General features: G+C 34.9%; 1 protein-coding gene across 5 annotated transcripts in view; it reads left to right on the top strand.

The window, feature by feature from the left end:
* The window catches only part of CCDC102B (coiled-coil domain containing 102B), a 281228-nt gene that overhangs the window by 22110 nt on the left and 231738 nt on the right, over positions 1-27380 (top strand). For 4 of the 5 annotated variants that reach the window (XR_014841104.1, XM_085018144.1, XM_085018153.1 and 1 more), the window contains exons 2-3: positions 21273-21894; positions 23186-23403. Coding sequence is in view for 4 of the 5 variants with exons in the window: in XM_085018144.1 (XP_084874270.1) it covers positions 21289-21894; positions 23186-23403 (824 nt within the window). In the remaining variant the exon portion in view is untranslated. The remainder of the gene's footprint in view (positions 1-21272; positions 21895-23185; positions 23404-27380) is intronic. The other variant, XM_085018160.1, reaches the window with a different exon arrangement.

The following is a 27380-nucleotide window of genomic DNA, read 5'->3' as shown; positions in this document are numbered from 1 at the left end:
AGCAGGGGGACCTCATCTAAGTCCTGATTACAGAGGCTTCCGGGAAGCCAATATCCATTACTTTATTTTCTCATTTGAACTGACATCCAATTCATATGGTTAGAATGCTGTAAATGAAAATAATTGACTATACAATGAAATTCATCTTCTCTGTTTTGTAGAGAATTTCCCAACCTAAAGGAATTTGCAGAAGCAAATTCATGTCCTTCACACTAAATGAAAATCTGGCACAAGAACTACATGCTTAAGTCAAAAAAGAAAAAAATACAGGCAATAATCTAGCCTCATTGAGCCTTTAATAGCAATGATTAAAATAAATACTTGTTGCTTGTTTTAAATTCAGTGTAATCATTTTTTAAAAATTTTACTTGTTTGCAAATGTATTTGTTTGTGTTTTCCAAGATGCTGTATTTTATAAAATTTTTTGTTAATTGATTTCATAAATATAATATTTATATTTTATGTTAGCTGTTGTTGGAATGCACTATTAAACTCCCTTTCCTACTCTTTCACTGAACTCAAATATAGCACTTGAATACCCAAGAGAGCAAACAAACTTTGTTTCTTCAAAATTCTTCTCAATAGTAAAAAATACTATGTATTGTTCTATATGGGAAGCTAGCCAGTATAGTATGAAACCATGCCAAATACAGGCAGCAGGATAAAATACACAATATGTTTCAAAATTCTACGTAGGCTATAAACACTATTTAATGTAGTTGCAGGTAAAAACTCAAGAATATATCAAAAAATAATTTCAGAATTTCCTTAGGAGATAACTGTCAAAAAGTTTCAAGATTTAGGTTCTTTTTTGGGGACATAAGTGTAAATGTTTTACTAAATATGCTAGGCCAAATATCACTTTAACTGAAAAAACTTGTAAAACTATGAAATTGAAGCCATTCTAAATATCACAAAAACTGCTGTGAAGTTTTCCAACTATGGGATTTGTTATTATTTAAAACTGATACTTTACAAATGCAAACGATAAATATTTAAAGTGTCAAGTTGGCATTTTAGTTTGAAATAAGGAACTGTGGTTTTTTTTTTTTTTTTTTTTTTTTTTTTTGTCTTTTGAGGGACGCTCTCAAGGCATATGGAGGTTCCCAGACTAGGGGTCAAATCGGAGCTTCAGGCCTACACAACAGCCATAGCAATGCAGAATACAAGCTGCGTCTGTGACCTACACCACAGCTCACGGCAACACTAGATCCTTAATCCACTGAGAAAGGCCAGGGATCAAACATGTACCCTCATGGATACTGGTCGGGTTCATTAACCACTAAGCCATGATGGGAACTCCCTAAAAAATATTTTTATTTTTATTTTTGTCTTTTTGTCTTTTCAGGGATGCACCTGGGGCATATGGAGATTTCCAGGCCAGGGATCTAATTGGAACTACAGCTGCCAGCCTACACCACAGCCACAGCAACGCCAGATCTGAGCCAGGTCTGTGCCCTACACCATAGCTCATGGCAACACTGGATCCTTAACTCACTGAACGAGTCCAGGGATTGAACCTGCAACCTCATGGTTCCTAGTTGGATTTGTTTCCGCTGCACCACGATGGGAACTCCCCAAAATTATTTTTAATCACATTCCTAAATAAGATTTTATTGGAAAAAATATACCCATATAAATGAAATTATTGAAATGTGCCCAAGTCATCATTTGAGTAATACAGAATAGCCAGACTAAGGTGGCATTATAAATCTTTGAAATATTTTCTGTTAGGTCTGAGGTTCTGTGAATTACAACTTGTAAAAATAATTTACAATAATAAAAATATGGGATATACATGTGCTAAGCTGAAGAATTCATTTATCTGTCAAATATACTTTTATACAAACACGGACTCAGAATAAATAGAAAATAAAGAGGTGTAGAGGCATAAATACAATCAGATATACCTCAGGTTATGGTGAGAAGTACAAAGGTTAATATATGTGAAATGCTTAGGCAGATGCTTGACAACTTCTCTCAATCTTTCTCTCTCTCTCTCCATATTTCAATTTAAGATGGCAAACAGTTCAGTTTATCATTTGATTTGCATAAATTATTCTTATCTAAAGATAAATATTACAGAATATGTTAGTTGGTAAGCATTTAAAAATTATCCTCAAATCAAATTTGATTAAATTGCAAAACGTCATGGTTTCAATGCCACCTTATGTGTCCCAAATAAGCACTACTGAACTTAAAGTGCTATTTGAATAGAAAGCCTTTCCTACACGATTGTTCTTCACATTCAAAAATAGGAAAGAAAAATTCTCAATAACTAATAGGCAGTTTTCCAAGAACAAAACAATATCTTGCTGTCAATTGTGAAAAATACCTTGCGATGAATTAATTTATCAGAATATTAAAATGTAAAAATGAACACACCCAGTTTTACGTATCACTAGAGAGGAAAATCATATGTGCTGAATTAAATGCACTAGAGCAAATTCAAGTCTTCTGTAATCGTAAATAGTCCTATGCTCTTGAGAAATATTTTAGCAAAATGAATCACCCACTGTCCCCATTTTCTGATTTTAAATTGTTAAAGAAATTGTTGAATGTCAGTTTATATTTCCTATTACTATTCTGAAAACACAAAATTTCTCCCTTGTGGTTTTTGACTTCCCAAATATAACATAGACTAAAAAATGATTTTTGTGACAATCCAATTTTTGTGTGTGTGTGGAAACTTCAGTCTTTTAGCTACTTCAGTGTAATCTGTATAGAAACTTTGCTCTGCTGTCAAACTAATATCAAAATTTTAGAACAGCAATTAATAATTTGAAGCTGCCTATAGACTCTAGAGTTATATTTGAATTTCTTTTATTTCAAATAGTGTAATAGGCAAAAATAATAAAAAGTAACTTTGTTTATTTGTGGTGGCCACTCTACTTATCTCATTTGCTTGGTTTGTGATGGTTTCCCCTCCATTTTTGGACTGGTTACACAATGTTCTTTCTGAAAATGAATGCCATGGGTAAGCTGTCTCTTGTTGTGATGGCTCTCAAAAAGACCAGCCCATTTTGCTTAATGTCAACATATCTAATTTGAACAAGATAATATAATATTAATTACATTTATTCCTTTGAATATGACATAACTGTTTTGCCATGAACTCTTTATATTTTAATATTATTTGAAGAAACACCATAGTTTATTTTCACCTAACTTCTGTGGTTGGCATTTGGACTGAGCTTAACTGTTTCCTTTTCTCTCATTTATATATAATTTAACTTTTCCACTGATACCAACTTAATTGGTAAATTTTAACATTTTGTTTTATAAGTATTTGCACATTTGCACTTTTGGCAAAATTGTGGTGGATGGCCATGATAATTGATAATTTGAGGAAGGGATTTTAATTGTCATGGATTGTCTTTCTGTATCAATACATAACAAATCATACTGAAGTTAGTGACTTAACACAGCATTGTCTCATGGTTTCTGTGGGTTAAGAATCAGGTGTAGCTAGTTGAGTCCTGTCTCCGAGTCCCTCAAAGGGCTTCAGTTAAAGTGCCAGGCAGGGCTGTAGTGGCTTTTAGGTTCAACTTAGGGTGGGTCTGCTTCTAAGATCCCTCAAATTGTTGTGGGTAGGATTTAATTTCTCATAAACTGTTGCCCAAGGTCTTCCCTCAGTTCCTTGTCATGTGAACCTCTCCACAAGAAAGACAATGACCTGGCTCTTGATTTCATCAGAATGACCACGTGAGGAGGTAATAGAGTGCTACCATAACGCGAATTGTGTCCTTTCATAACCTAATTTCAGAAGTGATATCCCATCACTTTTGCAATAGCATATTCATTAAATAAGGTCATTAGGGCTAGCCTCCAGTGAGTGAGAAGGAATTAAACAAGGTGATGATTGTCAAACGATGAGGATAACTGGGGGACATTTTAGAAACGTGCCTACTACAGTTTCTTTTTATAAAAATAATGGTAGAGATATTATTCATACACGTTGAAAGAAAACATTTTGAACTGAGTTTTTTTCCAAATCATTTTATCCAGCTATCCTGAGGTTAAGGAAACTTTTGATACCGTAAGACAAAATAATGTTATGCGGCTTGAAGTCATACCCAGAGTCTTGCTTTTTATTGGTGTTTATTAACACCTGATTAATCACACTAATTTCTACATAACTACTACCTATATTTGAAATTTAAAAATGAGTCAAAATGAAAGATTTTTATATGCCATAATGTTTATATTGCTAAATAACCAATGCTGAATTCCTAATACAAAATGTCAACCCTTAGAAGGACATTTTGAATGATAGTGAATTTTCCCTAAAGTCATGGAAGCAGCAAGGAGGTGGCATATTTTTAAGTTGAAAGAAAAGCAGTATCAAGCATAAGTTATACTTATTGAAATTATCTTTCAGGAATGAAGGGGAAATAAAGATGCCAAATGAGGGAAAACTAAAAAATATTGTCATTAGTAGACTTATTCTTTTTTTTTTTTTATTTTCCCACTGTACAGCAAGGGGATCGAGTTATCCTTACATGTATACATTACAATTACATTTTTTTTCCCCACCCTTTCTTCTGTTGCAACATGAGTATCTAGACAAAGTTCTCAATGCTATTCAGCAGGATCTCCTTGTAAATCTATTCTAAGTTGTGTCTGATAAGCCCAAGCTCCCGATCCCTCCCACTCCCTCCCCCCTCCCACTCCCTCCCCCTTTCATCAGGCAGCCACAAGTCTCTTCTCCAAGTCCATGATTTTCTTTTCTGAGGAGATGTTCATTTGTGCTGGATATTAGATTCCAGTTATAAGTGATATCATATGGTATTTGTCTTTGTCTTTCTGGCTCATTTCACTCAGGATGAGATTCTCTAGTTCCATCCATGTTGCTGCAAATGGCATTATGTCATTCTTTTTTATGGCTGAGTAGTATTCCATTGTGTATATATACCACCTCTTCCAAATCCAATCATCTGTTGATGGACATTTGGGTTGTTTCCATGTCCTGGCTATTGTGAATAGTGCTGCAATGAACATGCGGGTGCATGTGTCTCTTTTAAGTAGAGTTTTGTCCGGATATATGCCCAACAGTGGGATTACCGGGTCATATGGAAGTTCTATGTATAGATTTCTAAGGTATCTCCAAACTGTTCTCCATAGTGGCTGTACCAGTTTACATTCCCACCAGCAGTGCAGGAGGGTTCCCTTTTCTCCACAGCCCCTCCAGCACTTGTTATTTGTGGATTTATTAATGATGGCCATTCTGACTGGTGTGAGATGGTATCTCATGGTAGTTTTGATTTGCATTTCTCTTATAATCAGCGATGTTGAGCATTTTTTCATGTGTTTGCTGGCCATCTGTATATCTTCTTTGGAGAAATGAGTAGACTTATTCTTAAAGATTGGCTGAAGGAGTCCTTCAAGCAGAAAGGAAACCAAAAAAAGAAAGAATCTTGGAGCATTGGAAAGCAAGAAAGAAATCAAGCAGCATAAATATAATCATATATAAAAGGATGTCTTTCTCCTCATAGGTTTTATGAATCTTATTTGATGGTTGAAATAATTACAACACTATCTTATATTCAAGAAAGTAATATTTTAGAACAGAGGAGATAAAAGGACTTAAACAAAACTAAGTTTTTCTCACTTCACTCAAATAGGTGAAACACTGATTCTGGTAGACTAATACATCACACCTGTATGTTTTTATTATGAGAGCAACCAGTATGAACACTGTATGAAGTGAGTGTACGAACACTCAAAAATACTACAAATATATCAAGCAGATGGAATTCTAAGAAATATTTAAGTGACCCAAAGGAAAGCAAGAAAAAGATAAAGCAATGAAGCAACGGAAACAAACAGAAAAGACATAATAAAATGGCAGCCTTAACCTCCAACATATCAATAATCACCTCAACTGTAAATGGCTTAAATACACCAATTAGACAGAGATTGGCAGGGTAAAAAAAAAAAGTAAACAAAAGAAAAGAACAAAAACCGTGATACTATACACTATACTGAAACTATATACTAATAACAAGAAACTTAATGAGAAATTTATTTCAAATTCAGTAACATAAGTTGAAAAAAAGAAGAATGGAAAAAACACAAGCAAACATTTGTCAAAAATTGAAAAAAAAGCTAGGGTAATTATATTAATATCAGAGGAGGTATTTCCGAGCAAAACCAAACAAAATTAAACAAACAAAAATCCCTCCATAAACCTTGGCAAAGAGAGAACTCTATCCATCAGGATCACTTCACAAGACTAAATGAATATACACAAAAACTACACAGTCTCCAAACACATGAAACAAAACCTAATGGAGCTGAAAGAAAAAAAGTTGGGGATGTCTACAAAACCTCTCAGCAATCAATGAATTAACCAATGTTGTCTAGCAAATTACTAGACCAAAAATCAACAAAGATATGGAAGATCTAAATAATATAATAGACCAAAAGGATAAAATTAACATATATGGAACATTCTACCCTCAAAATGCAGAATATACATTTTCAAGTGCCAAGGACTGTTAACCAAGAAAGACCAAGTCCTAAGCCAAAAAAAATGTTCAACAAATTAAAAAAAATTGAAACCAGGTTGGTGTGTTCTCTTACCATAGTGAAATCAAATAAAAATCAATAATAGAAATATTTCTAAAGAAGTAGAAATTAAATAGTACCTGTCTAAATAATCAAACGGTCAATGAGAAATTTTCAAAGGAAATAAAAATTCCACAGAATTGAAAAGAATACAACATCAAGTATTTGGGAGGTAACTAAGGCAGTGCATAGAAGGAAATTTATAGTACTATATTCTTACATTAGAAACAAGGAAGGGTCTCAAAACAGTCATCTAAGTATCTATCCAAAGAAACCATAAAAAGAAGAGAAAAATACACCCAAAACAAGAAGAAAGAAGTAAATAATAAAGGCAAGAGCAGAAATCAATGAAATTGAAAACAGGAAAATAACAGAGGAAATCAAGGGACACAAGGCCGGTTCTTCAAAGAAAGCATGAGCTGTTGACAAACATTTACCAATATTGACAAAAAAGAGAGAGGCAATAGGCATAAATCACCAACATCAAGATTTAAATAGGAGACATCATACACATCCTGCAGTCATTATGCTCATAAATTGACAATCTAGAAGATAGGGACTAATAAGCTACTCATAAATTGACAATCTTTATGCTCATAAGTTATGAGCTTATAAATTGACCATCTAGAAGATAGGGACTAATTCCTTAAAATATTAATCAAATGAAACAGACAATAGTTGAATAGTTTTACAAACATTAAAGAAATTTGAATTTATAATTAAAAAATCTTCTAAAAATGAAATTGCCAGGCCCATATATCTTCACTGGAGACTTCTATCTCTCTTAGAGTGTTCTGACTACCATAACAAAATATCACAGAATGGATAGCTTATAAACAACAGACATTTATTTTTCACACTTCTGGCATCTAGGAAGTCCAAGATCAAAGTGCCAGCAGGTTGTATTTGGGTGAGAGCTCTCTTTTTCTTCACAGCTGATGCTTTTTCACTGTGACCTCGCTTTTGGAAGGGGTGAACAAGCTTTTGGAGCCTTTTTTATAAAGGCACTAATCATATCCATGAGGGCTGGAGAGGATGAAAATGTAAAATGGTATAGTCACTCTGGAAAACACTTTGGTAGTTTCTTATAAAACTAAACATACTCTTACTGTCTTTCCCAGCAGTTGAACTCATGGAAATTTATGCTGGAGAAATGAAAATTTACATTTGCGCAAAACCATGTGTATTAATGTTTATAGCTGCTTTATTTCTAATAGCCACAAATGGAAAACAGCTCAGATATCTTTCAGCAGGTTAGCAGGTTAAACTAACTGTGGCACATACTTACTATGGGATGTTCCTCAGCAATAAAAACAAACCCCAAACCATGCATACTGAATAGGCATGCATACTGAAATGTGGATGATTTCCAGAGTACTACGCGAGTGAGTGAAGAAACAGCCAATCTCTAAAGGTTGCACAGTGCATTATTTAACATCCATAATTTTTTTGAAATGAAAATATTTTAGAATTGAAAAAAATATAGAAATGGAGATAATTTAGTGGTTTCCAAGGATTAGGGACAGGATGAGGGAACATGAAGGAGGTGGTGGGTTCTCTCTTGACTATGGTGCTGGATACACAAACCCATACTTGTGGTAAAATTGTATAGCCAAATGGGTACAAGTCAAACTGGGTAAACCTAAATGAGGTCAATGATTTATATTAATTTCAAAAGCCTGGTTGGGTCACTGTATATAGTTATGGACAATGTCACCGCTAGGGAAAACTGACTAACAAGTACATGGGTTACCTTGGTATTATTTCCTACAATTACATGTAAATTTACAATTAATCTCAATGAAAATTCAGTTATAAACAAACACATCGTATAACGTATTTTGCATTTTCTCTTGATTTCTTAGTTTTCCTGATTCCAGAATGCAAAAGCAAATAACAACTAAAAAACTCTCAACTATCTAATGAATAGATTCATTAATATTTATTACAAGGATTGACATTTTATTTGTGGAGTACAGATATTTCAGAACAGGAGGGGAGAAAGTTTAGTTTACTCACGATTAGAGTGGAAATCTCTTCTGTTTTGGGGGTAGTTGAATTCCCTAAATTTTCAAATGTTTTGTATTACAGAAACCTCAAATGTGTTTTTTAAAATTCTTTACCCTTAAGGTCTAGACAAAGGAGTAATTTAAAGGAACTTCCATCCATACGTTTATAATTTAACACGTTAGGCTGCTTTTCTCTTTTCTTTTTTATATTTGATGTCTGAGACTCTCTTGGTCTACTTCTCTTGGGATTCTTTTGGAAAGATTAAGTCAAAAACCAAATATTTCAGTTTGGAATTCAACATATGTCAATAATGTGTAGATTCTAAACACTATCAAGTAGTTTTCTCATTTCGAAGCTAAATGCCATTGATACAGAGTTGAAGATTACACAGTGGCAACAAAGGCCATTGAAAATAATTCTGGTTAAAATTAAGTTAGAGTCAACAAACTTTCTTATTTTTATTTTATTATTTTATTTTTGTCTTTTTTTTTTTTTTTTTTTTTTTTTGTCCTTTTAGGTCCGCACCCACATCATATGGAGGTTCCAGGCTAGGGGTCTAATGGGAGCTGTTGCTTCTGGCCTAGACAGAGCCACAGAAACGCAGGATCCAAGCCGTGTCTGCAACCTACACCACAGCTCATGGCAACACTGAATCCTTAATCCACTGAGCGAGGCCAGGGATCAAACCTGCAACCTCATAGTTCCTAGTCAGATTTGTTTCCACTGCACCACGACGGGAACGCCAACTTTCTTATTTTTAAATTGTACTTTATTTTGGAAAGTTATTAGTATTCTTAGCAATTATTTAAATTTTTAAGTCTTACCACTTACTATTTAAAGAGAGTGAATGTTTAATGAACAATTGTAACAACTCATCTTCCTCTACTTGAACAGATTTGTCAAATAATTTTTAAGTCGTCTTTTGAAATAAGCCCTGCTCTTTTCTATCATAGCATAAACCTTGCTTAGTAAGCTTGTATTATTTAGACGTAAAAATATAGGCGTAACGTGTTAGTGATTATTAATTTACCATCTGCAGTGAAATGGACATTTACTAAGAGCTTAGTCATCTATGTAGATGCTTTATATTTTTTGAATCTCAAAAAGACTATAAGCATGTGACATGAACCTTGGAAAAAAGAATGAAACAACAGAAGATCATATCCAAGATACATTAAAAGTAACGATAATTTTCCCTTGAGTCTTTGTTTTCTTCTGTATAATTGTAGCAAAGAAACAGATTAAACAGAAAAGTGACCTGACATGAGGGAATTTTTTTTCTCCAACTACTGTGGACATTCCTAAATATACACAAAAGTGTAGTTCAATTTGCTAAATAATACTATTAAAATTATACACAACCCAGTTAAAATATCCCTTTTCTGTATGCATATATATGTGTATATACATTGTGTACAGACATATGTACACATGTATATACATGCAAGCTTACCTTGTGGTATATATTTTTTGAGGTGGCTTGGGAAGGCACTAAGGTACTGGGACCTTCATTACTTAGCTGTTTTTTTTTTTTTTTTTGAATAAGTAATTTAATGTTACATTGATGGGGGAAAGCTGGTCTCCAAAAGAAAATCTTATTCTGAGACTGATGATGTGAGAACAAGGATGGAGTGTTGTGCCATGACCTTCCTCATCAAGTCCTCCTGAGCTTCGGATCTTTCTAAGAAACAGAAGATGGTACTACTGCTAAAGTCTGTAGCCTCCTGGATGTTTTGATGGATTGAAGCTAAATTCTTCCCCAAGTCCTCACGCTCCTTAAGAGGCAATGAGACCACACACTTTGCTGTGGTGTTTGGGTCAGGACACTGATATACTATCTTGAACATTTGGAAAGAAAACAATTCAGTACAGACGTAGTAGTGCTGAACTTTGAAAGATCTAAATTAAGTCCCGTCTTTGCCACTTATCTGGGTCTTTTGACATTGATCCAGGCACCCATACCTACTTGATAGAATTTCCATAAGCATCCTGTAAAATGTATACTTAAAGTGTTTTTGAAATAGTTTTAGCAGACACATTTTATTCTATATTTGGAAGTTGATGCTTGAAATTCTACAGTTAGCTTTTTACCCTCTTAGTTTCAACCTTCAATGTCTTTTGCATTTTATTATTATTATTATTTCTTTTTTTGGCTACCCCACAGCATATGGAGCTCCCAGGCCAGGGATCAGATCCAAGCCACAGCCTCAAACTAAGCCACAATTGTGGCAATGCAGGATCCTTAACCCACTGTGCTGGGCCAGGGATTGAACCCACATCCTACCACTCCCAAGATGCGGGTGATCCCGTTTCTTCACAGTGAGAGCTCTGCCTTTTGCATTTTAAATACTCAGAGCAGAATTTACTGAAATCGAAGGATCTGAGGGAAGAGCATTCTACTCACAGGTCCCAAGGTGGGAATGAGCACATCCTTTAAAGAACAGGAAGCCAGTAAGCATGACCAGAGCAAGAGGGGAAAGTAAAGGGATGGGGTGGTAGGAATCAAGGTCAGGAAGGCTGGTGCCAGATCATGTGAAACTGAGACTGTGGTTAAACCTTTTAATTTTATTCTAATTGCTATAGAGAGGAATTAGTAAGTTTTAATTAGAAAGTTATTGCTTTATTTAAAAATTTTAAAGGATTCTTTGGCTGCTGCATACCAACTAGATAGAAGTGTTATTAGATATTTTAGTTGTAGTAATGTTGAGAGAGGTGGTCATTGTCTCCACAAGACAGAGGCAGTGAAAGCAGAAAGGAGTACATGGATCTAAGAAATAAGCTAAAGGAATGAGGTAATAGAACTTGCTGACTACAAGTGGGTCAGAGATAAAGTAGGTTTTTGACTTGAGCTGTGGGTTGGATGGTTGTGCCATTTACTGTGACATTAACAATGGGGGGAAAAATTTTCAGAGGGCTGAGAATCAAGTGTTCAATTTGGTCAATGTTAAGGTTGAGATAGAGATTCCTGTTAGACATCCAAGCGGAAATCTAGAGAAAATTCTACACTGCATTAGTCCAGAGCTCAGGAGAAATTGAAGGACTGGAGATATGAATTTGGCAGTAAGTGGAAGCTTTGAACTCTCCAATATTTAGAGAGGAGCAGCAGGGAGAAACAAAGTAGAACAAGAAGAAGGAGGTGATGGAATAATCAAAAGAGCATGATGATAAGGAACACAAAAGACACATATATAAAAAGCAAGGAATTTTCAACTCTATTGAATATTACTGAGACCAAGTTAGGCAAGGGAAAAGAACGAACATCTGATTTGGTAATTGTGAAGTCATTTGTGATCTTGACAAGTGGAATTTCTATGAAATGGAATGTACAGATTTCCAGGTGAAGTGGGTTGATAAGAAAATGGGGTGTGAGGAAATGAAAGCAGTGGAAATAAACAACACGTTAGATAAATTTTCTCTTTTGTCAAGGGAACAGAGAAATAGGAAATTACTTGGTGAGGGAGGTGGTAATGATGTAACTGGCATGCTAAATGGAATGATCCAGTAGAGAGGGAAATTTAACATGACACTCTCGAAACAACATGTTACAAAGCTATTAATATCCCCTTTTATAGATGAAGAAGCTTTTCCACAAAGGTTAATTAAGTTGCTAAGGTTACAAGAGGGTAAATGATGAAACAAGAATTTGAACGCATATCTTTGTGGTTTCAATGTTCACACTCTTTTCAAAATGTTACCTGTTGTTGGCTGAAAAACACCCCCTCCCCCAGATGTCCACATCCTAATCCTTAGTCTCCATAACCTGTAATATATTACCTCATATAGTAAAAGAGATTCTGCAGGTGTGATGAAGTTAAGCATTTTAAGAGGGGGAGATAATCATGGATTGTCTAGGTGGGCAAATATAACCACGTGAGTCCTTATAAAATAAGAGGAAATGATCTGTGTTGGTGGGAGAGGTGATGATTGCAGTGACGTGATGAAGAAGCCATGGGCCATGGGCCATGGGCCATGCAGGTGGACTTTAAAGGCTGAAAAGGGCCAGAAAATAGATTCTTCCCTCAGAGACTCTAGAAATCAGCCCTGCCAACACATTGATTTTGGTCCAGAGAGGTTTAATTAGGGCTTCTGAATTTTAGAAACATAAGAAAATAAGTTTGTGTTGTTTCTAGCCATTAAGTTGGTGGTAATTTGTTATAGGAGTAAAATAAATACCACTTTTACTATGTTAGGTAATTATTTGCAGAGTTGTCTACTGTTCCTCAGCTTAACTTCAGTGTGTTTTATCATGGCACTATCTAATGATTTTACTGAATATATGAATATTATCTTCTACATTTAAAATATGACTTTGCTTGATCATCAAGGGAAAGATGACAGTCTTATAAACTTCTTGGGGGGTAATTTTGAAATTTCTGAAGATCACTATGGCAATTATTTTGGGTATTATGTCCTCATTATATCTTACACAGAGTAGCTGTAAATCCAAGGGCTGCCAAGTTACCTCTTGAACTTGGTGGGTTATGGGTTCCTTAAATCTGGTCTCTCTCGCGTCTGGAATAAATATTAGCTTCTCTTTCTTTTCTACATGCTCTCTGTAGCATATAGAACTGACAATCTTGCCATTTGGGGGAATTGAGCTTTTTAAAGACTTTTCCTTTGATCTAATCATTCAAAAGGGGCATTTTAATCTGTCACCAATAGGGTCATAGTTCTTTACAATGGAAATTAAATTCTACATTATACATAAAACATGTAGTTTAGCAAAAAATAACAGGGATTTCTTGTTGTGGCTCAGCGGAAACAAATCGACTAGTATTCATGAGGATGTGGGTTTGATCCCTGGCCTCGCTCAGTAGGTCAGGGATCCTGCATTGCTATGAGCTCTGGTGTAGCACGAATCCCGCTTTGATGTGGCTGTTGTGTAGGCTGGCGACTATAGATCCGATACGACCCCTAGCCTGGGAACTTCCATAAGCCACTAGTGCGGCCCTAAAAAGCAAAAAACAAACAAATAAAAAACAATATCATTCATACCTTTAGGTGATTATTGCTTTGCTTTTGTAAGAAAGAGGGTGAAGGAAGCAAAATATTTGGAAATATTATGCATAGGTGTAGCTCACAAATGTCTAAGTACATTATAATATCTCTGCTTCTGATTTCAATTTTTTCTCTTAGCTTTTTGATGTGGGACACATTTTAGCCAGTTTGGATTATTAATGTAGAGAATGTACATTAAACAGACTTAAGGAAAATTAAACAGACTTAAGGAATAAATGCTTTTTATCAAAAAAATTATAACTGTGTTTCAAAAGTAACTATGACAATCATTTGGGTTGTGTTCTCAAACTTCATTAGGAAGCCTTTGAAAATTTGCCAGTCCACTGATGTAGTTTGGTAGCTACCCATAGTCCATCAAACATGTGTGAGAAAACATTAATGACTCACTCTTTGACATGAAAGAGCTTTCTCTTGTTCAGAACAAAGTGTAACCAAATCCATGAAGAATATCTGACAACGCACATTCTTTGAGAGCAAGTGTGAATAGGGTAAATGGCTTGGGAATTTTGCTTAGGAAATGCATAGAAAAATTTTGGGATACTTTGTGGTTTCGTTCACTGCAACTTTAAAATGGACATAAATATTGGAAAACATTGATGAATTCAATATTGAAAAAAATATATAGGGAGTTCCCACTGTGGCACAGTGGGTTAAGGATCTAGAGTTGTCTCTCTTGTAGCACAGGTTTGACCTTCAGCCTGGGGCAGTGGGTTAAGGAACCAGTGTTGCCGAAGCTTTGGTCTAAGTCACAGGTATGGTTTAGATTTGATCTCTGGCCCGGGAACTTCCATATGCCACCAAAAAGAGAAAGAATAGCTACAATTTTAACAAATGAATAGCTTTTAAATAAAGAACAAATAGAAGCGGGGGAGAAAAGGAAAGCAGAGGTCCTTTCACTTACCATCACTTGGGTTGTCCTGAAACTGTAATAGGAATTATTTCCTAGGGTAATTCATTCTCACATTATGACTTAATAATTGGAATTTTGAGTTGTTGGCTACATTCTCTTCTGGATTTTATTTTAATTTCTTTTAAACTAATACTTACAGACACAGTTACATTATTTAATCTTTATGAAATTGCCCAAAATGCAGTATACATAATGATGTAAATTCCAGATTCAGGGTCACCTGTCCAACTTTGGAAGGTGATAGGATTTCTGACAAGGCCAGGTTGTTGCTGTTCTTTCCAATAAAATGTGCACTCTGACTCTTAGCCACCTGGAAATTGTAGCAGGATTATTCCTACATGAAAATAAGATTTGACTGGGCTTTATAGTTCCTCCATAGCTAATACTAATTTCAGTTTTTGGCTTAAGGCCTCAACGGATATTTTGGCTTATTTACTTGGCACTGTTAAGTTGGATTAGATTACATGAGAAAATTGGGATAGTTTGTGGTTTTGTTCACTGAAACCTGGAAATAAACATAAATATTTAAAAAAAGTGCTAAGGAATTCAACAAATGTCAAGCTTCCATACAAATAGGTAGCTAAGTAGCACAGACTTTATATGTATTGTTGGAAGAAATAAATTTACACTCTAAATTCAAATTTTAGCTAAAACATCTTTATATATTAATACTTGTTCACTGGTGAGACATTTCAGGAATATTTAAAAATAGAACTTTCTCAGACCCGATTGGTACCCCCAAGTACTACACAAGGTAGTTAAATTATGCCATATCATCCAAGAAATTCTGAATGATCTGAACCTAAATTTGTGCTTGGCAGACAAAGCACTAAAGAATCTTCAAGATCAACTTCCCAGAAAACAGAAACTTTATTTTTCCAAGGCTCATTACAAATGATATATTGATATTTTATAAAATGGATTGTGGATTTTGGATCTTTCTTTATTACTTTATTCATATTCCAAAGATGTAAGACAGATCACTTTTACCTATGACCTAAAAGTTTATTATTTTAATTCAGAAAAATTTTTTTTAGCTATTGAAGCATAGAAATTGTTGCTATTCTCTGGAATCATGAAGATGCTATGTGGAGAAATTATAGTTTATTTGAAAAGAAATGAGCTTAATTTTTTTATTAAGCATTATCTAAGAAACATTATTTTTCTCAAATAATTATTCTCACTAACCTAAAGAAAAGACATCATATTGATTTAAAACAATGATACATGATTTCAATGATTCTAGGTAACAGGAAGAAGTTTAAAAATAAAATAATTTTGATTAGAAAAAAACAGAAATCAAGGAAGAGTTGGTTAAAAGGGGATGGGGCTTATCATATGAATTCCAGTTCCTTAAAGATAATTTCTATCTGATCAGATAATGCAATTTTTAATTCACACATGACTCAGAAAATGATAAATATACCTATTTTAAGATATTTGCACTTGCACTTATTTTGTATTACACTGATTTAAGAAAATAAAGTATCTAAACTTTAGATACATGGCAACTTGTACGAATGCATTTTATATTATTTAGTTGCCTTCTTTGTGCAAATATTTCCTGCCTCTACTTGATTCCAAAATCTCACATTCACATCAACAACCATACTCAGTAACTGTCCATATAATTTGCCACAGTGTATAATATTGAAAAAATATTATGGGCAAAGCTTGACCTATATTGAAGTGATGCCGGGGCCATTCACTCTGTTTTGCTTACCTCACTGTCACACTGCAATTTTCACTTTTAATACTTAGTGTTCTATTGCAAACACTCCTAAAAAATATAATTTTTTTTTTACCTGTTTTAGACTTTTACAGAATGCATATGGTTTTTTTTTTTTTTTTACTAATCATTTGTTCATGTTTGACAGGCCACATTTTAAAAGCAATATGATGTTTTACTTTCCTTAATATTAAAAAATGATCTTTCTTTTTTATCACCATATATGGCACCATATCTACTGTTCCTTAGCATTATGGTTCATATCTTCATCTATTTTCCCCTTGCTTATGGCTTTTATTAACATTATCGCATATTGTCCTATCCTTCTTAGGAAAAAAAAATCCAAGAAGGGTTTCATTAAGAATTCATTTCCTATAGGTTGATGGAAAGCAATAAGTATAAACAATAAAGCAAAAATCCCTTTGGATCCTATTTTATTCAGCCCTGAAAATATAACTTCTGCCAAACATGCTTTTACTTCTAGTCCACCTCATTCTTCTGACAAAACAGAGGACATCACTGCAGAGAGACTTCTCTCAATACAGAGGTCAGTGCTGAAGAATAATACATTGCTTATTTCTTTCAAAGACAATTGAAATTTGTGATTGTTAGCCTGATTTATTGCTTTTGGTAATTAACAAGGTCCTGGATGACAGAAGTCACGTCTACCTTGTACACTACCATGGAGGAGACCTAAGACAAGCCTCTATATAGGGCCTCTAAGGAATGGCGGAGAGTCAAGCACAGGTCCTAAGAGCTCCTGCCTGAAGGGTAGGAAGCCAAGAGGGGGATGGGAGTAGGAGAGGGGAAAGTGCGCCTGCGTAGCAACCAGACTGCTCAAAGGAGATAGTTGAGGTGATGTCGGTGAAGGGGATGGAGTCACTGGAGTGGCGAAGCATGGAGCACAGAAGCAGAGAGAGGAGGCTGGAGGGATGGACGATCCCAGACCGTAAAGGTCCTTTAAGCAATGAGGAGGAGGTTGAATACACCTGAAACGCAATGTCAGGGTCGGGTAACTGCTTGTGGTGTGATTTAATGGGAGATATCTGAACATAAAAATATCCAGAATGGAACTCTGCCAAATGTGTGTACGAAATAATCTAAAGATGATTTCACTATAGTGGAAATACATATTTTGGAGCTGTAAATTTCTGATATGGAGAGGCAGTGGCCCTTGATTCAAATTTCTTAATTCCTGAACTGAGTTGACCCTCCCTTTTTTTCTTTTTCTTTTCTTTCCTTTACTTTTCCTTTATTTTTCTTTTCTTATTGAAGAAGAAATTTGATCTACAATATTGAGTTAGTTTCAGGTGTAGAGCAAAGTGATTCAGTTATATAAATTTTTGCAGATTATTTTTCATTATAAGTTCTTATAAGATATTGAATATTGTTCCCTGTGCTATACAGTAGGATCCTGTTATTTATTTATTTTACATATAGTAGTTTGTATCTGCTAATTCGAAACTCCTATTTAATCCCTCCCCACCTTCCTTTCCCTTTCGTAAACATAAATTTGTTTTCTATGGGTTGAGCCCTTTCTATGGGTCTTCCAAGTGTCTGACTTGGACTGTTTACGTGAGAACTGTAAACCCTGGTTTATTCATATCTGGAATGAAGATAATAATGCTGAATATTTCATTGTTGAATAATATTAATATGATATTAAAAATGAGAGTACCTTTATTACATGAAATTCTGAGCTTTTTTGTAAATCATATTTATCTGTTGCTTTCCCTGTTTTTTAAGCATACCATTTCAAAAAAGAAGAAAGAAACTGAAAAAATTAAATCATACAATAGTCCAAGGTGACATATTAGAGACTTATATAACACTGAGAAGAATTATCACTTTCCCTAAGAGACAACCTGGGCCAACAAATCTAGGCATTTCCCCATTTAATGCTCACAAGAACTTAGTGAAGTACATGATAATTCTGTTTTCTTTTACAAATAAAGATATGGGTCAAAGGCAATTTATATGATTTGTCCAAGGTCATCTATCTAGAATGTAGCAGAGTCCGCACTTGGTCCAATAGATTCTGGAAACCAATGTCGCACACACTAAGCTCCTCTTTGGCAAGAAACAATACATTTAGTAATACTGTCTAAACATTGTAGACCCATCCAATTTTACTAATATGGTTATGTACTACATTCAAAAATACTTGCAGTAATCATGGTAGCCTGTCTGAACTTTCTTTAAAAACATCTTTGTTGAGATGTAACTGGTGTAAAACACTACATGTGCTTAATGGATGAGCTTGGACATTAGTACACCACCATGAAACCATCACAAGCCCAAGGTGATAAGCATGTCCGTCATTTCTGAGAGTTTCCTTGTGCCTCCCACTCTTTTGTGTGTGCGTGTGGTAAAAACAATGCAAAAATCAATATGAGAAACCAAAGTCAGAGTTCCCATGTGGCTCAGTGGGTTAAGGATCTGGTGTTGTCACTGCAGTGGCTCAGGTCACTGCTTTGGTGCAGGTCCGATCCCTGATCTGGGAACTTCTGCATGCCCCAAGCGTGGTCCCTCAAATTTAAAAGAAACCAGAATCAATAGCATTAAAATATTTTCCCATATATCAAGGGTTTGTGCTACAACCGTGTCAAATACTTTCATAGTCATCTGAAATAAAACATGAAGAGCAGGCACATAAGCATAGAGAAAATGAATGCTTTAATAAATACACATGTCTGGCCGCTTACGACGGAACCCGTAATGTGAGAAAAAAGAATGTATACATGTATGTGTAACTGGGTCACCATGCTGTACAGTAGAAAAAAAAATATATATATATATATAAATAAATGAAAAAAAATGACCAGGAAAAAAGAAAGAATTAAATATCCCCATTTACATTTTCTTGAGAAACACTTTAGAACAGGAAATACTATTCAAGTTCAAGGACTGAATAATTATACCCAACTCAACTTTGTTTAGTCAGATGTGAAAAAATACATAGTTAATTAGTAGGCAAGATCTCAATGTACCAGAATCCAATTACAGAGTCTTCAAAACACTAGTGAAATAAAAGTTAATGAGACATTTTAAAAGGCATTACAATTTTATGATGCTGATTTATTTTGAAAAATGGCAAGGATAAATTTCAGTTTAATATACTGAAATAAATTTCCTATCTTCATTTTGAAATTTCAACAAAAAGAAATATGTTATTAAGTAGTGAAATATGTAAATATAAATATATAATATTTGGTATGCTTCTAATTAAGAGTTTCTCTTTTTTAAAATACTGGTCTTGGTTTACTAGTGGTCTGAGAAATTTGGTCAGTATATTATTATTGTCACTGAATTACAGTAAATGAAAGGAATAATTGCTCCAAGTCAGCACTAGTTCAAATATGATTTGACATAAACTAATGTTAACAAAAATAATTACAACCATGAATCTATATTATTATATTAAGTATTATAATGAGTGAATTGGTTTGACATCCCTACAGAACACTTACTAAAATGTGTTTTTCCACAGCTGAAAGTGGTATACATTTAATATTATATGGTCTTTTTTCAGTCAATAGCAGTTAACTTAGTTGGTATAATGAAACCCCTTCAGTAGATTAAATGGATGGTTCATAAAAAGACAATTTATGATCTGTAACTCTATAAAAGGAAATGGAAAAAAAATGGGAGTAGTTAATATCATGAAGGTAAAATGTTATCTAAGATCATTTACACCAGAAACTCTTTGATAATAAAAATGGGTAATCTTATACAACCACAGAACTTTATTAATTTGTAGATTAACCTGCATGTTTTGAGAATTTATTTTAAAGAAAATGTTCCACTTGCTAATCCTCAATATAGTTATGTTGCTATATTGAATAAAGTGATGGATGTACATACTGATAAGAAAGGTTTGCATTTACCAATTAATTTGTCTTTGCTATTTATATGGAAAGCTGCTTTTAATTCCTTTTTAAAGCTCTGGAATTACTGAGACTCTTTTTAGTGTTGTCTGTGAAGCTACTTTGTTTCTCTAAAACAGTTCATCACTTCTTTAGCAGTACCCCTTAGTGTATCTTGTACACACCAGTGATATGCCTGTCTCATTCACTGGCCTACGAAATCTTTAAGGACACAGATCATGTCTTATTCATAATATTTTATTTTTAGAACTTAAAATACTAACCACAGTAGGAAGTTAATTTATGTGTCAGATGTCATTTTGACAGCAAGTTACAGAAAACTCAACAGTCATAGCTTAAATAAATTTAGGTAATCATTCTCACACAGCAAGGAAACCAGGGGTATGGATTCTATCTTTCAGGCAGCAGCTCCATCATTACACAAAGCTTTTTTCATTCTTCTGTTTCACTATTTTTAATGTTACAGGGTGGCTGTTACATTTACCTTCTTGCAGAATCTTGTCTTTGATCAGGCAGGAGGAGAGCAGAAATAAAAGTGTTTCTCAGTCTGATGATTTCACATTTTTCTGAATGGGAGACTTCTCTAGCAGACTTCCCCTGACCTCTCATCAGTCCGAACCAGGTCACATGCTGCTTTAAACCTATTTATTATCTATTAGGAATGATGAATTAAATGGAGGTTATCCGAAAGGTTTAGACCAATCATAATTTAGCCCCTGGGATTGGAATAGGAGCTTATCCTTCCAAAGATCAATAGATTCTGCCTTCTACCTGAACAAATTGGGCTTTAGTTAGCAGGGGAAAAGGGACCATTGAGAAGTTAATGGACAATATATGTTGCAATAAATATTACCTGAAAAGAACTGGATATGTTGAAATGAATTATTCATGTCCTATGCTATCCCCCGCTGCATCTTTATATATTATTTGTATTTATTTGGCAAATTTAAATAGGAGAAATCTCTGTTTCTTTGAGGGTAATTACAAATGCAGAAATTCCTCTATATTTTTAGCTACAATGGGAAGGGAAATATACAATATTGAAAAAGACACATTGTTTTCATCAACTTCCTTTTTTAAATGTCGGTCTTGCTCTTATAATTGCAGGGGAAATTCGAATGCAATTATGTTCTCTGTCTTTTCTTAGGCCTGAAAAGATAAATATGAATTTAGATTCCATTCGTCGGTTAATTGAGGAAACACAAATCTTCCAGAGGCAGCAGTCATCAGTTAAACCAGCATGTGACCTGGTGGTGCCTGCCTCATCCCCCAGGGACACCTGTGGTCCCTATTTGCCACTTTATGGGCTGCAATCTCATGCCTATCACAACGTCTGTGCTCACTCATGCAACAGTAATGAATGGGATATTTGTGAGGAGCTTCGACTGCGGGAACTGGAGGAGGTCAAGGCCAGAGCTGCTCAGATGGAGAAGACCATGCGGTGGTGGTCAGACTGCACTGCCAACTGGAGAGAAAAGTGGAGTAAAGTTCGAGCTGAAAGGAACAGTGCCAGGGAGGAAGCAAGACAACTCAGGATAAAATTAGAGATGACCATGAAGGAACTGAGTACTCTGAAAAGGAAGCAAAATTTGTCACCTCAAAAGGAGGCTTTGGAAGCTAGAGTTATTCAGGACCTTAAGCTTCCTGGTTTCAGAGATGTGTCCTCTACACAGAGAGACTCAATTCAAATTGGTTCCAAAACCTGTGAGTCCATCAGAGAGTGTTTGGGAAAAAGAGAATTTCCTACCAAGGAGAACACAAAGAGTAAGGTCAGAAAAAATCCAGAGGAATCCAGAGATTTTTTGAATGCTATAGACAGTAATGAGGAGGGAAAGGAAAATAGCAAAACCAGTGGTTACTGTGTTTGTTTGTGTGGGCTGCCAGAACTAACTGCCCACAGACTGGGGGACTTCAGCAACAGAAATTCATTTTCTCAGAGTTCTAGAGGCTAGAAGTCTGAGGTGGGTCAAGGTGTCAGCAGGGCTAGTTTCCTTGGAGGCCTGTCTCCTTGGCTTACAGATAGCTGTCTTCTCCCTGTGTCTCCATATTGTCTTTGTGCATCTTTGTCCAGATTTCTTCTTCTTTTGTGGATGCCATCACTAGGCCCACACTAATTAAGCTCATCTTAACTTAATTACCTCTTAAAGACCCTATCTCCAAACACAGTCACATCCTGAGATATTTGGAGGGGGTTGGGACCTTAACATATGAATTTTAGGGGAGACACAAGTCAGCCTATGTTACTCATACTTTTAGCCAAAATTAACCCAGCATTTTTTAATGTTAAAAGAAAATATTTATGGAGATTTCTCTCCATTTACTCTAGTAAACCATTACTAAGAAATTATCCGTACAGTAGTTTAAACCTTTCCTGAAGGTTGGGACTCTGTCCTCACAATTAATCACTCAAAGATAGGTAACTTAGGCAAATATCTTTAGGGACTGCTTCACACTACCTACTCTTGGAATTTCTTGGTATACTTGAATCTTGAAGTTTCTGAGATTTCTGCACACAATAAAAAATTTTAAAACTTTAATCTAGCAGTTCATACACTTATCTATCAATGAAACACCCCTCCTCCCATATATATATATCTACAACTCATGGAATATACATTTGGAAACTAGGAATTTGTGTTCGCTCTTCAAGTAGAATTAGTTTATATTATTACCTCTTTCTAGTTAATTCTACCTCTACAACCATAAATCAATTAATACCTTGCTCTTCTATAATTGCATCTAAAATGTTAAGCCTTTCCATGATGTATGGGATTTATGGTAGATACAATGTAGATTCCACTGTAAATTAAAAATTTTAAAAGACTGTGGGGAAATGTATTTTATTAGAATAAGGTAGAATGTAGAAAGGAAAAAAAAAAAACCCTGAAGAATATAAGTTAAAGTTTGGCCATATGAGAGAATGTCAGTTAAATGAAAATATGAATTTGATGCTGAATCATTACATTTTATTTTCTTCCAAAAATATGTTTTATTCATGACTTTTCTATGTTTGATTTAAAAAGCCAATTATAAGGACTATATCTTATTTTTTTCTTTCAGAACAAAGATTTGGTTATTGACCCATTAAAATTAAATGAGATGAAACTCAATCTAGATTGCCCTGACTTATTCAAGAATGGTGGTTCTGGAAACTGTAAAATGAGACCTGGGTTAAGACTACAGGCAATAAACCTGCCACTGGAGAATGGAGTGTCTGAAATTTCAGCTTTGCAGGTGCATTTGGATGAGTTCCAAAAAATATTATGGAAAGAAAGAGAGTAAGTACTAATCATTGCTTTCCTTAACTAAGTCTGATTTTCAAACTTAAAATTGTTAAGTCTAGTAAACTGGCCATTGGATAATGTATTTTACCTATGATTGGTCATTAAGTACTAATATTTAATAAATGAGTTTGAATTTTATATTTATTTTTGAATTTTAAAAAGTAATTTAAAACATGTTAGTTTTTAGTTTTTATCATTCTTTTTTTTTTTTTCTTTCCTTTTTTTTTTTGGCTTTTTGCCTTTTCTAGGGCTGCATCCATGGCATATGGAGGTTTCCAGGCTGGGGGTCTAATCAGAGCTGTAGCTGCCAGCCTACACCACAGCCATAGCAACGCCAGATCGGAGCCATGTCTGCGACCTACACCACAGCTCATGGCAACACCAGATCCTTAACCCACTGAGCAAGGCCAGGGATCAAACCCGCAACCTCTGAGCCAAACCACTGAGCCACTATGGGAACTCCAGTTTTTAATCATTCTTTAATCATAATATGGTTCTCATCATCTCAGGTGGATTCACTTTTATTATATTTGAATTATGATTGTATGTAGTTAAAATAGCCTGCGCATTATCTAACTTGTAGAGCATTCATATATTTCAGTGTGTCAATAAAAAATGAATGGATATGTTAATATTCATAACAGACAACTCACAGTTTTGTGAGTTGTTGATTGCCGAAAAAGATGCTTTATTCATTGACCATTTGTGGTAAAGAGGAAGGAACACTAGACTTGGGATTAAATCACCTGGTTATTCATCTTGGTTCTGACATACTCCAACGGTATGATATAGGCTTAACCAAAAGTGTGCTATTGTCAACTTTGCGGAAATGTGGGTAATGATGCCTGTGTTCCAGTTATCTGTTGTCTTATCACAAAACTTCCCAAACAATGTTTATTGTTGAGACAACAATTGCCATGTATATTGTTCACGATCCTGAGTGTGAATGTGTGTGGACGGTCCACCTCTTACTAACTGTGACTTAACCAGGATGGCTCAAAGTCTAGGGATAACTTTGGGTGGAGGTGGGGTAGGGAGAATAGAATCCTCAGAAGCCTCACGTACTCCCATATCTGGCCATTCATCTTTTTCTTCATCTGGGGTCTTGGTCAGAATATCTGCATGTAGTCTATCTGTGTGGCCACTTGGCTCCCTCACAGCATCATGGCTTGGTTGAAAGTGAACATCTTAGGAGCACAGAGAGAAATAGATGGTATTTTAATGACCTTGATTCAAAAGTCACATAGCATCACTTCTGCTTTTCACTGAATTCTTTTGCAGATCAAACACAATGTCTAGGAAAGTGGTGACTGATACGAATTACTCAATATGTTCTTTCATGGTTAATGTTTCTTTATGATCACCCTAGAATATTATTAGCATTGTGTAGAATATTTGATATGCTTTAAAATGTGGTCCCCAAATCTGAAAATATTTTTTTATCTCTTTAGTTGTAATATTCTTAATGGGTAGAATAAAAAAAAAAAACCTGGGAGTGATGTATATCAATCACTAAATATGAATATAATTATGTATTATGTAATGATTTCAATTTCCCTAGTTTAAATGGATTAAAGTAGTGATATGTATGCACAAAAAACCTACACTAGACTGTACACAAATACTATAAGCTTTTTATCAGCCAGCAGTCTCTCATTAGTACCATGAATTCCTTTTTTCAGATTTATTTGTACCACAAATTCTCTTTTTCAGATTCCTTGTCTTTCCCTCACCATATGCATAGATTGTGATAATATAAGCATCTGGGCAAAGGATAAATATTTATTATTTTACCAGCAAGTATAAATTCCTAATAAAGGCAATCAACATCAGTAGAAAAGAGAATAGTATTGAATGAAATTTTCTGCCTGCATCCATCTTAACAATTAATATACTCTGAAACTAGAGGTCTCAGTCAAGTTCTAACCTCTGGGCTTCATTTCCTGAATGATTTAACTTTTTAGCGGTGATAGACTTCTCTCCAACTTACAGTGTTCCTTCCCTGACATGATGTCATAGGAGCAATGTGAAAATGCTGTTTTCCAACATGTAAACTCCCCAAGGTACTGATTTTAATGATACGCATGTGTGTCTTTACACTCCCACTCATGCACATGTACACGTACATATATATTTGACTTCCTTAGAATAAATGAACAATCCCCATAGTAACTAAATCCTCCAGTTCTCAGCAACCTCAGTATAGACAGGCTGGAGAATAAGGGGGAAACAGGGCCTTTGATTCTGTTTTGCTTTCTCACTCTCTTTACAAAACAGTCCCATGAGGCTGATGTGTCCATGAATCAGCATTAGCCTTCCATCCATGAGAGGCAGTTGCAAAGCCGTTTTTTCTATTGCAAGAGAATGTTTCCCAAGTATATAGTATATATTGTTACTATAAATCTGTCTAATCTTTAAAATTCTTCCTCCTAGAATCTCAGTGAGTGGGCGGCTGGAACTGAGAAGATGTGAATATAATTTTTTCTCTGTTCCCATGGCATGGGAAACTTCTCTTGATGGGAGTGCAGGAATCAACCTAGAGAGCTCAGGGGGTGCATTTCCACCACCATCGACTTAAACCCTTCCCTCATCAGGAACACTAAAATCTGCCTGAGTACTGTTCAATTTTAGGAATAATTACCCAGAATCTGGAATCTCCTCATGTGCTGAGAATTTGTATATTTATTTATTTATTTATTTATTTTGGCCTTTACTACACCATGCAGAAAGATTCTGGGCCATGGATCGAAATAGTGCCACAGAAGTGACAATGCTAGATCCTTAACTGCTAGGCCACCAGGGAATTCCTTTTTTTTTTTTTTTTATTTGTATATTTCTGATCTCTTAAAAATAAAAAAGACTTCCCAGGTAGAAAATTTGAGATGATGGCAGGAAAACTGCTCCATTGTTTTTTTCTTTCTTATGGCTGAGTAGTATTCCATTGTGTATATGTACCACATCTTCTTAATCTATTCATCTGTAGATGAACATTTAGGTTGTTTCCATGTCTTGGCTATTGTGAATAGTGCTACGATGAACATAGGGGTGCATGTATCTTTTGGAATGAATGTTTTGTTCGGATATATTCCCACAAGTGGGATTGCTGGATCATATGGTAGTTCTATATTTAGTTTTCTGAGGTACCTCCATACTGTTTTCCATAGTGGTTGTACAAATTTATATTCCCACCAACAGTGAAGGAGGATATTCTTTTCTCCACACCTTCTCTAGCATTTGCCATTTTTTGACTTGATGATGGCTATTCTGGCCAGTATGAGGTGGTACCTCACTCTAGTTTTGATTTGCATTTCTCTAATAATTAGTGATATTGAGCATTTTTATAAAAATTTAGCTTTTTAAGATTCCACATGGTGATCTTGTGAGATCACATAGTGTTTGTCTGGATGTGCTGCCATATTTCATTTAGCATAATGTCCTCTGGTTTATCCATGTTGTCTCAAATGGCAGGATTTTCTCCTTTTTGATGGCTATTTTTTCTCTTTTCTTCATCTATTCATTTTTAGACAAGTAGACTGTTTCCATATCTTGGTTATTATAAATGATGCTGCCATGAACATGAATGTGTGGATGTTTCTTTGAGGTACTATTTAATTTCCTTTGGCTGTATACCTAGAAGTGGCATTCGAGATCATATGATAGTTCTGGTTTTAACTTTTTGAGAAACCTTCATACTTTTTCCATATGTAATAATTTACATTCCCATCAACTGTGTGCTTTTCATCACACTCTCACCAGTACTTATCTCTTATCTTTTTCATGATAACAATTCTGACAGGTGTGAGGTGATATCTCATCATGGTTTTATTTGCTTTCCCTAATGCCTAGTGATGTTGAGCACCTATTCATATACTTGTTGGCCATTTGCATGTCTTGTTTGGGAAAATGTCTATTAAGGTCCTTTGCTCATTCTTCAACTGGCTTATTTTTTGCTATTGAGTTGTATGAGTTCC

This window comes from Sus scrofa, chromosome 1, assembly GCF_054392235.1.
Source record: "Sus scrofa isolate SSC_HxYL_T2T_F1_AM1 chromosome 1, Sscrofa_HxYL_maternal_Yorkshire_Landrace_v2.0, whole genome shotgun sequence".
NCBI classification, from domain to species: domain Eukaryota; kingdom Metazoa; phylum Chordata; class Mammalia; order Artiodactyla; family Suidae; genus Sus; species Sus scrofa.
Note: the sequence above shows the minus strand (reverse complement) of the source record. Positions and strands in the feature narration are given on the sequence as shown.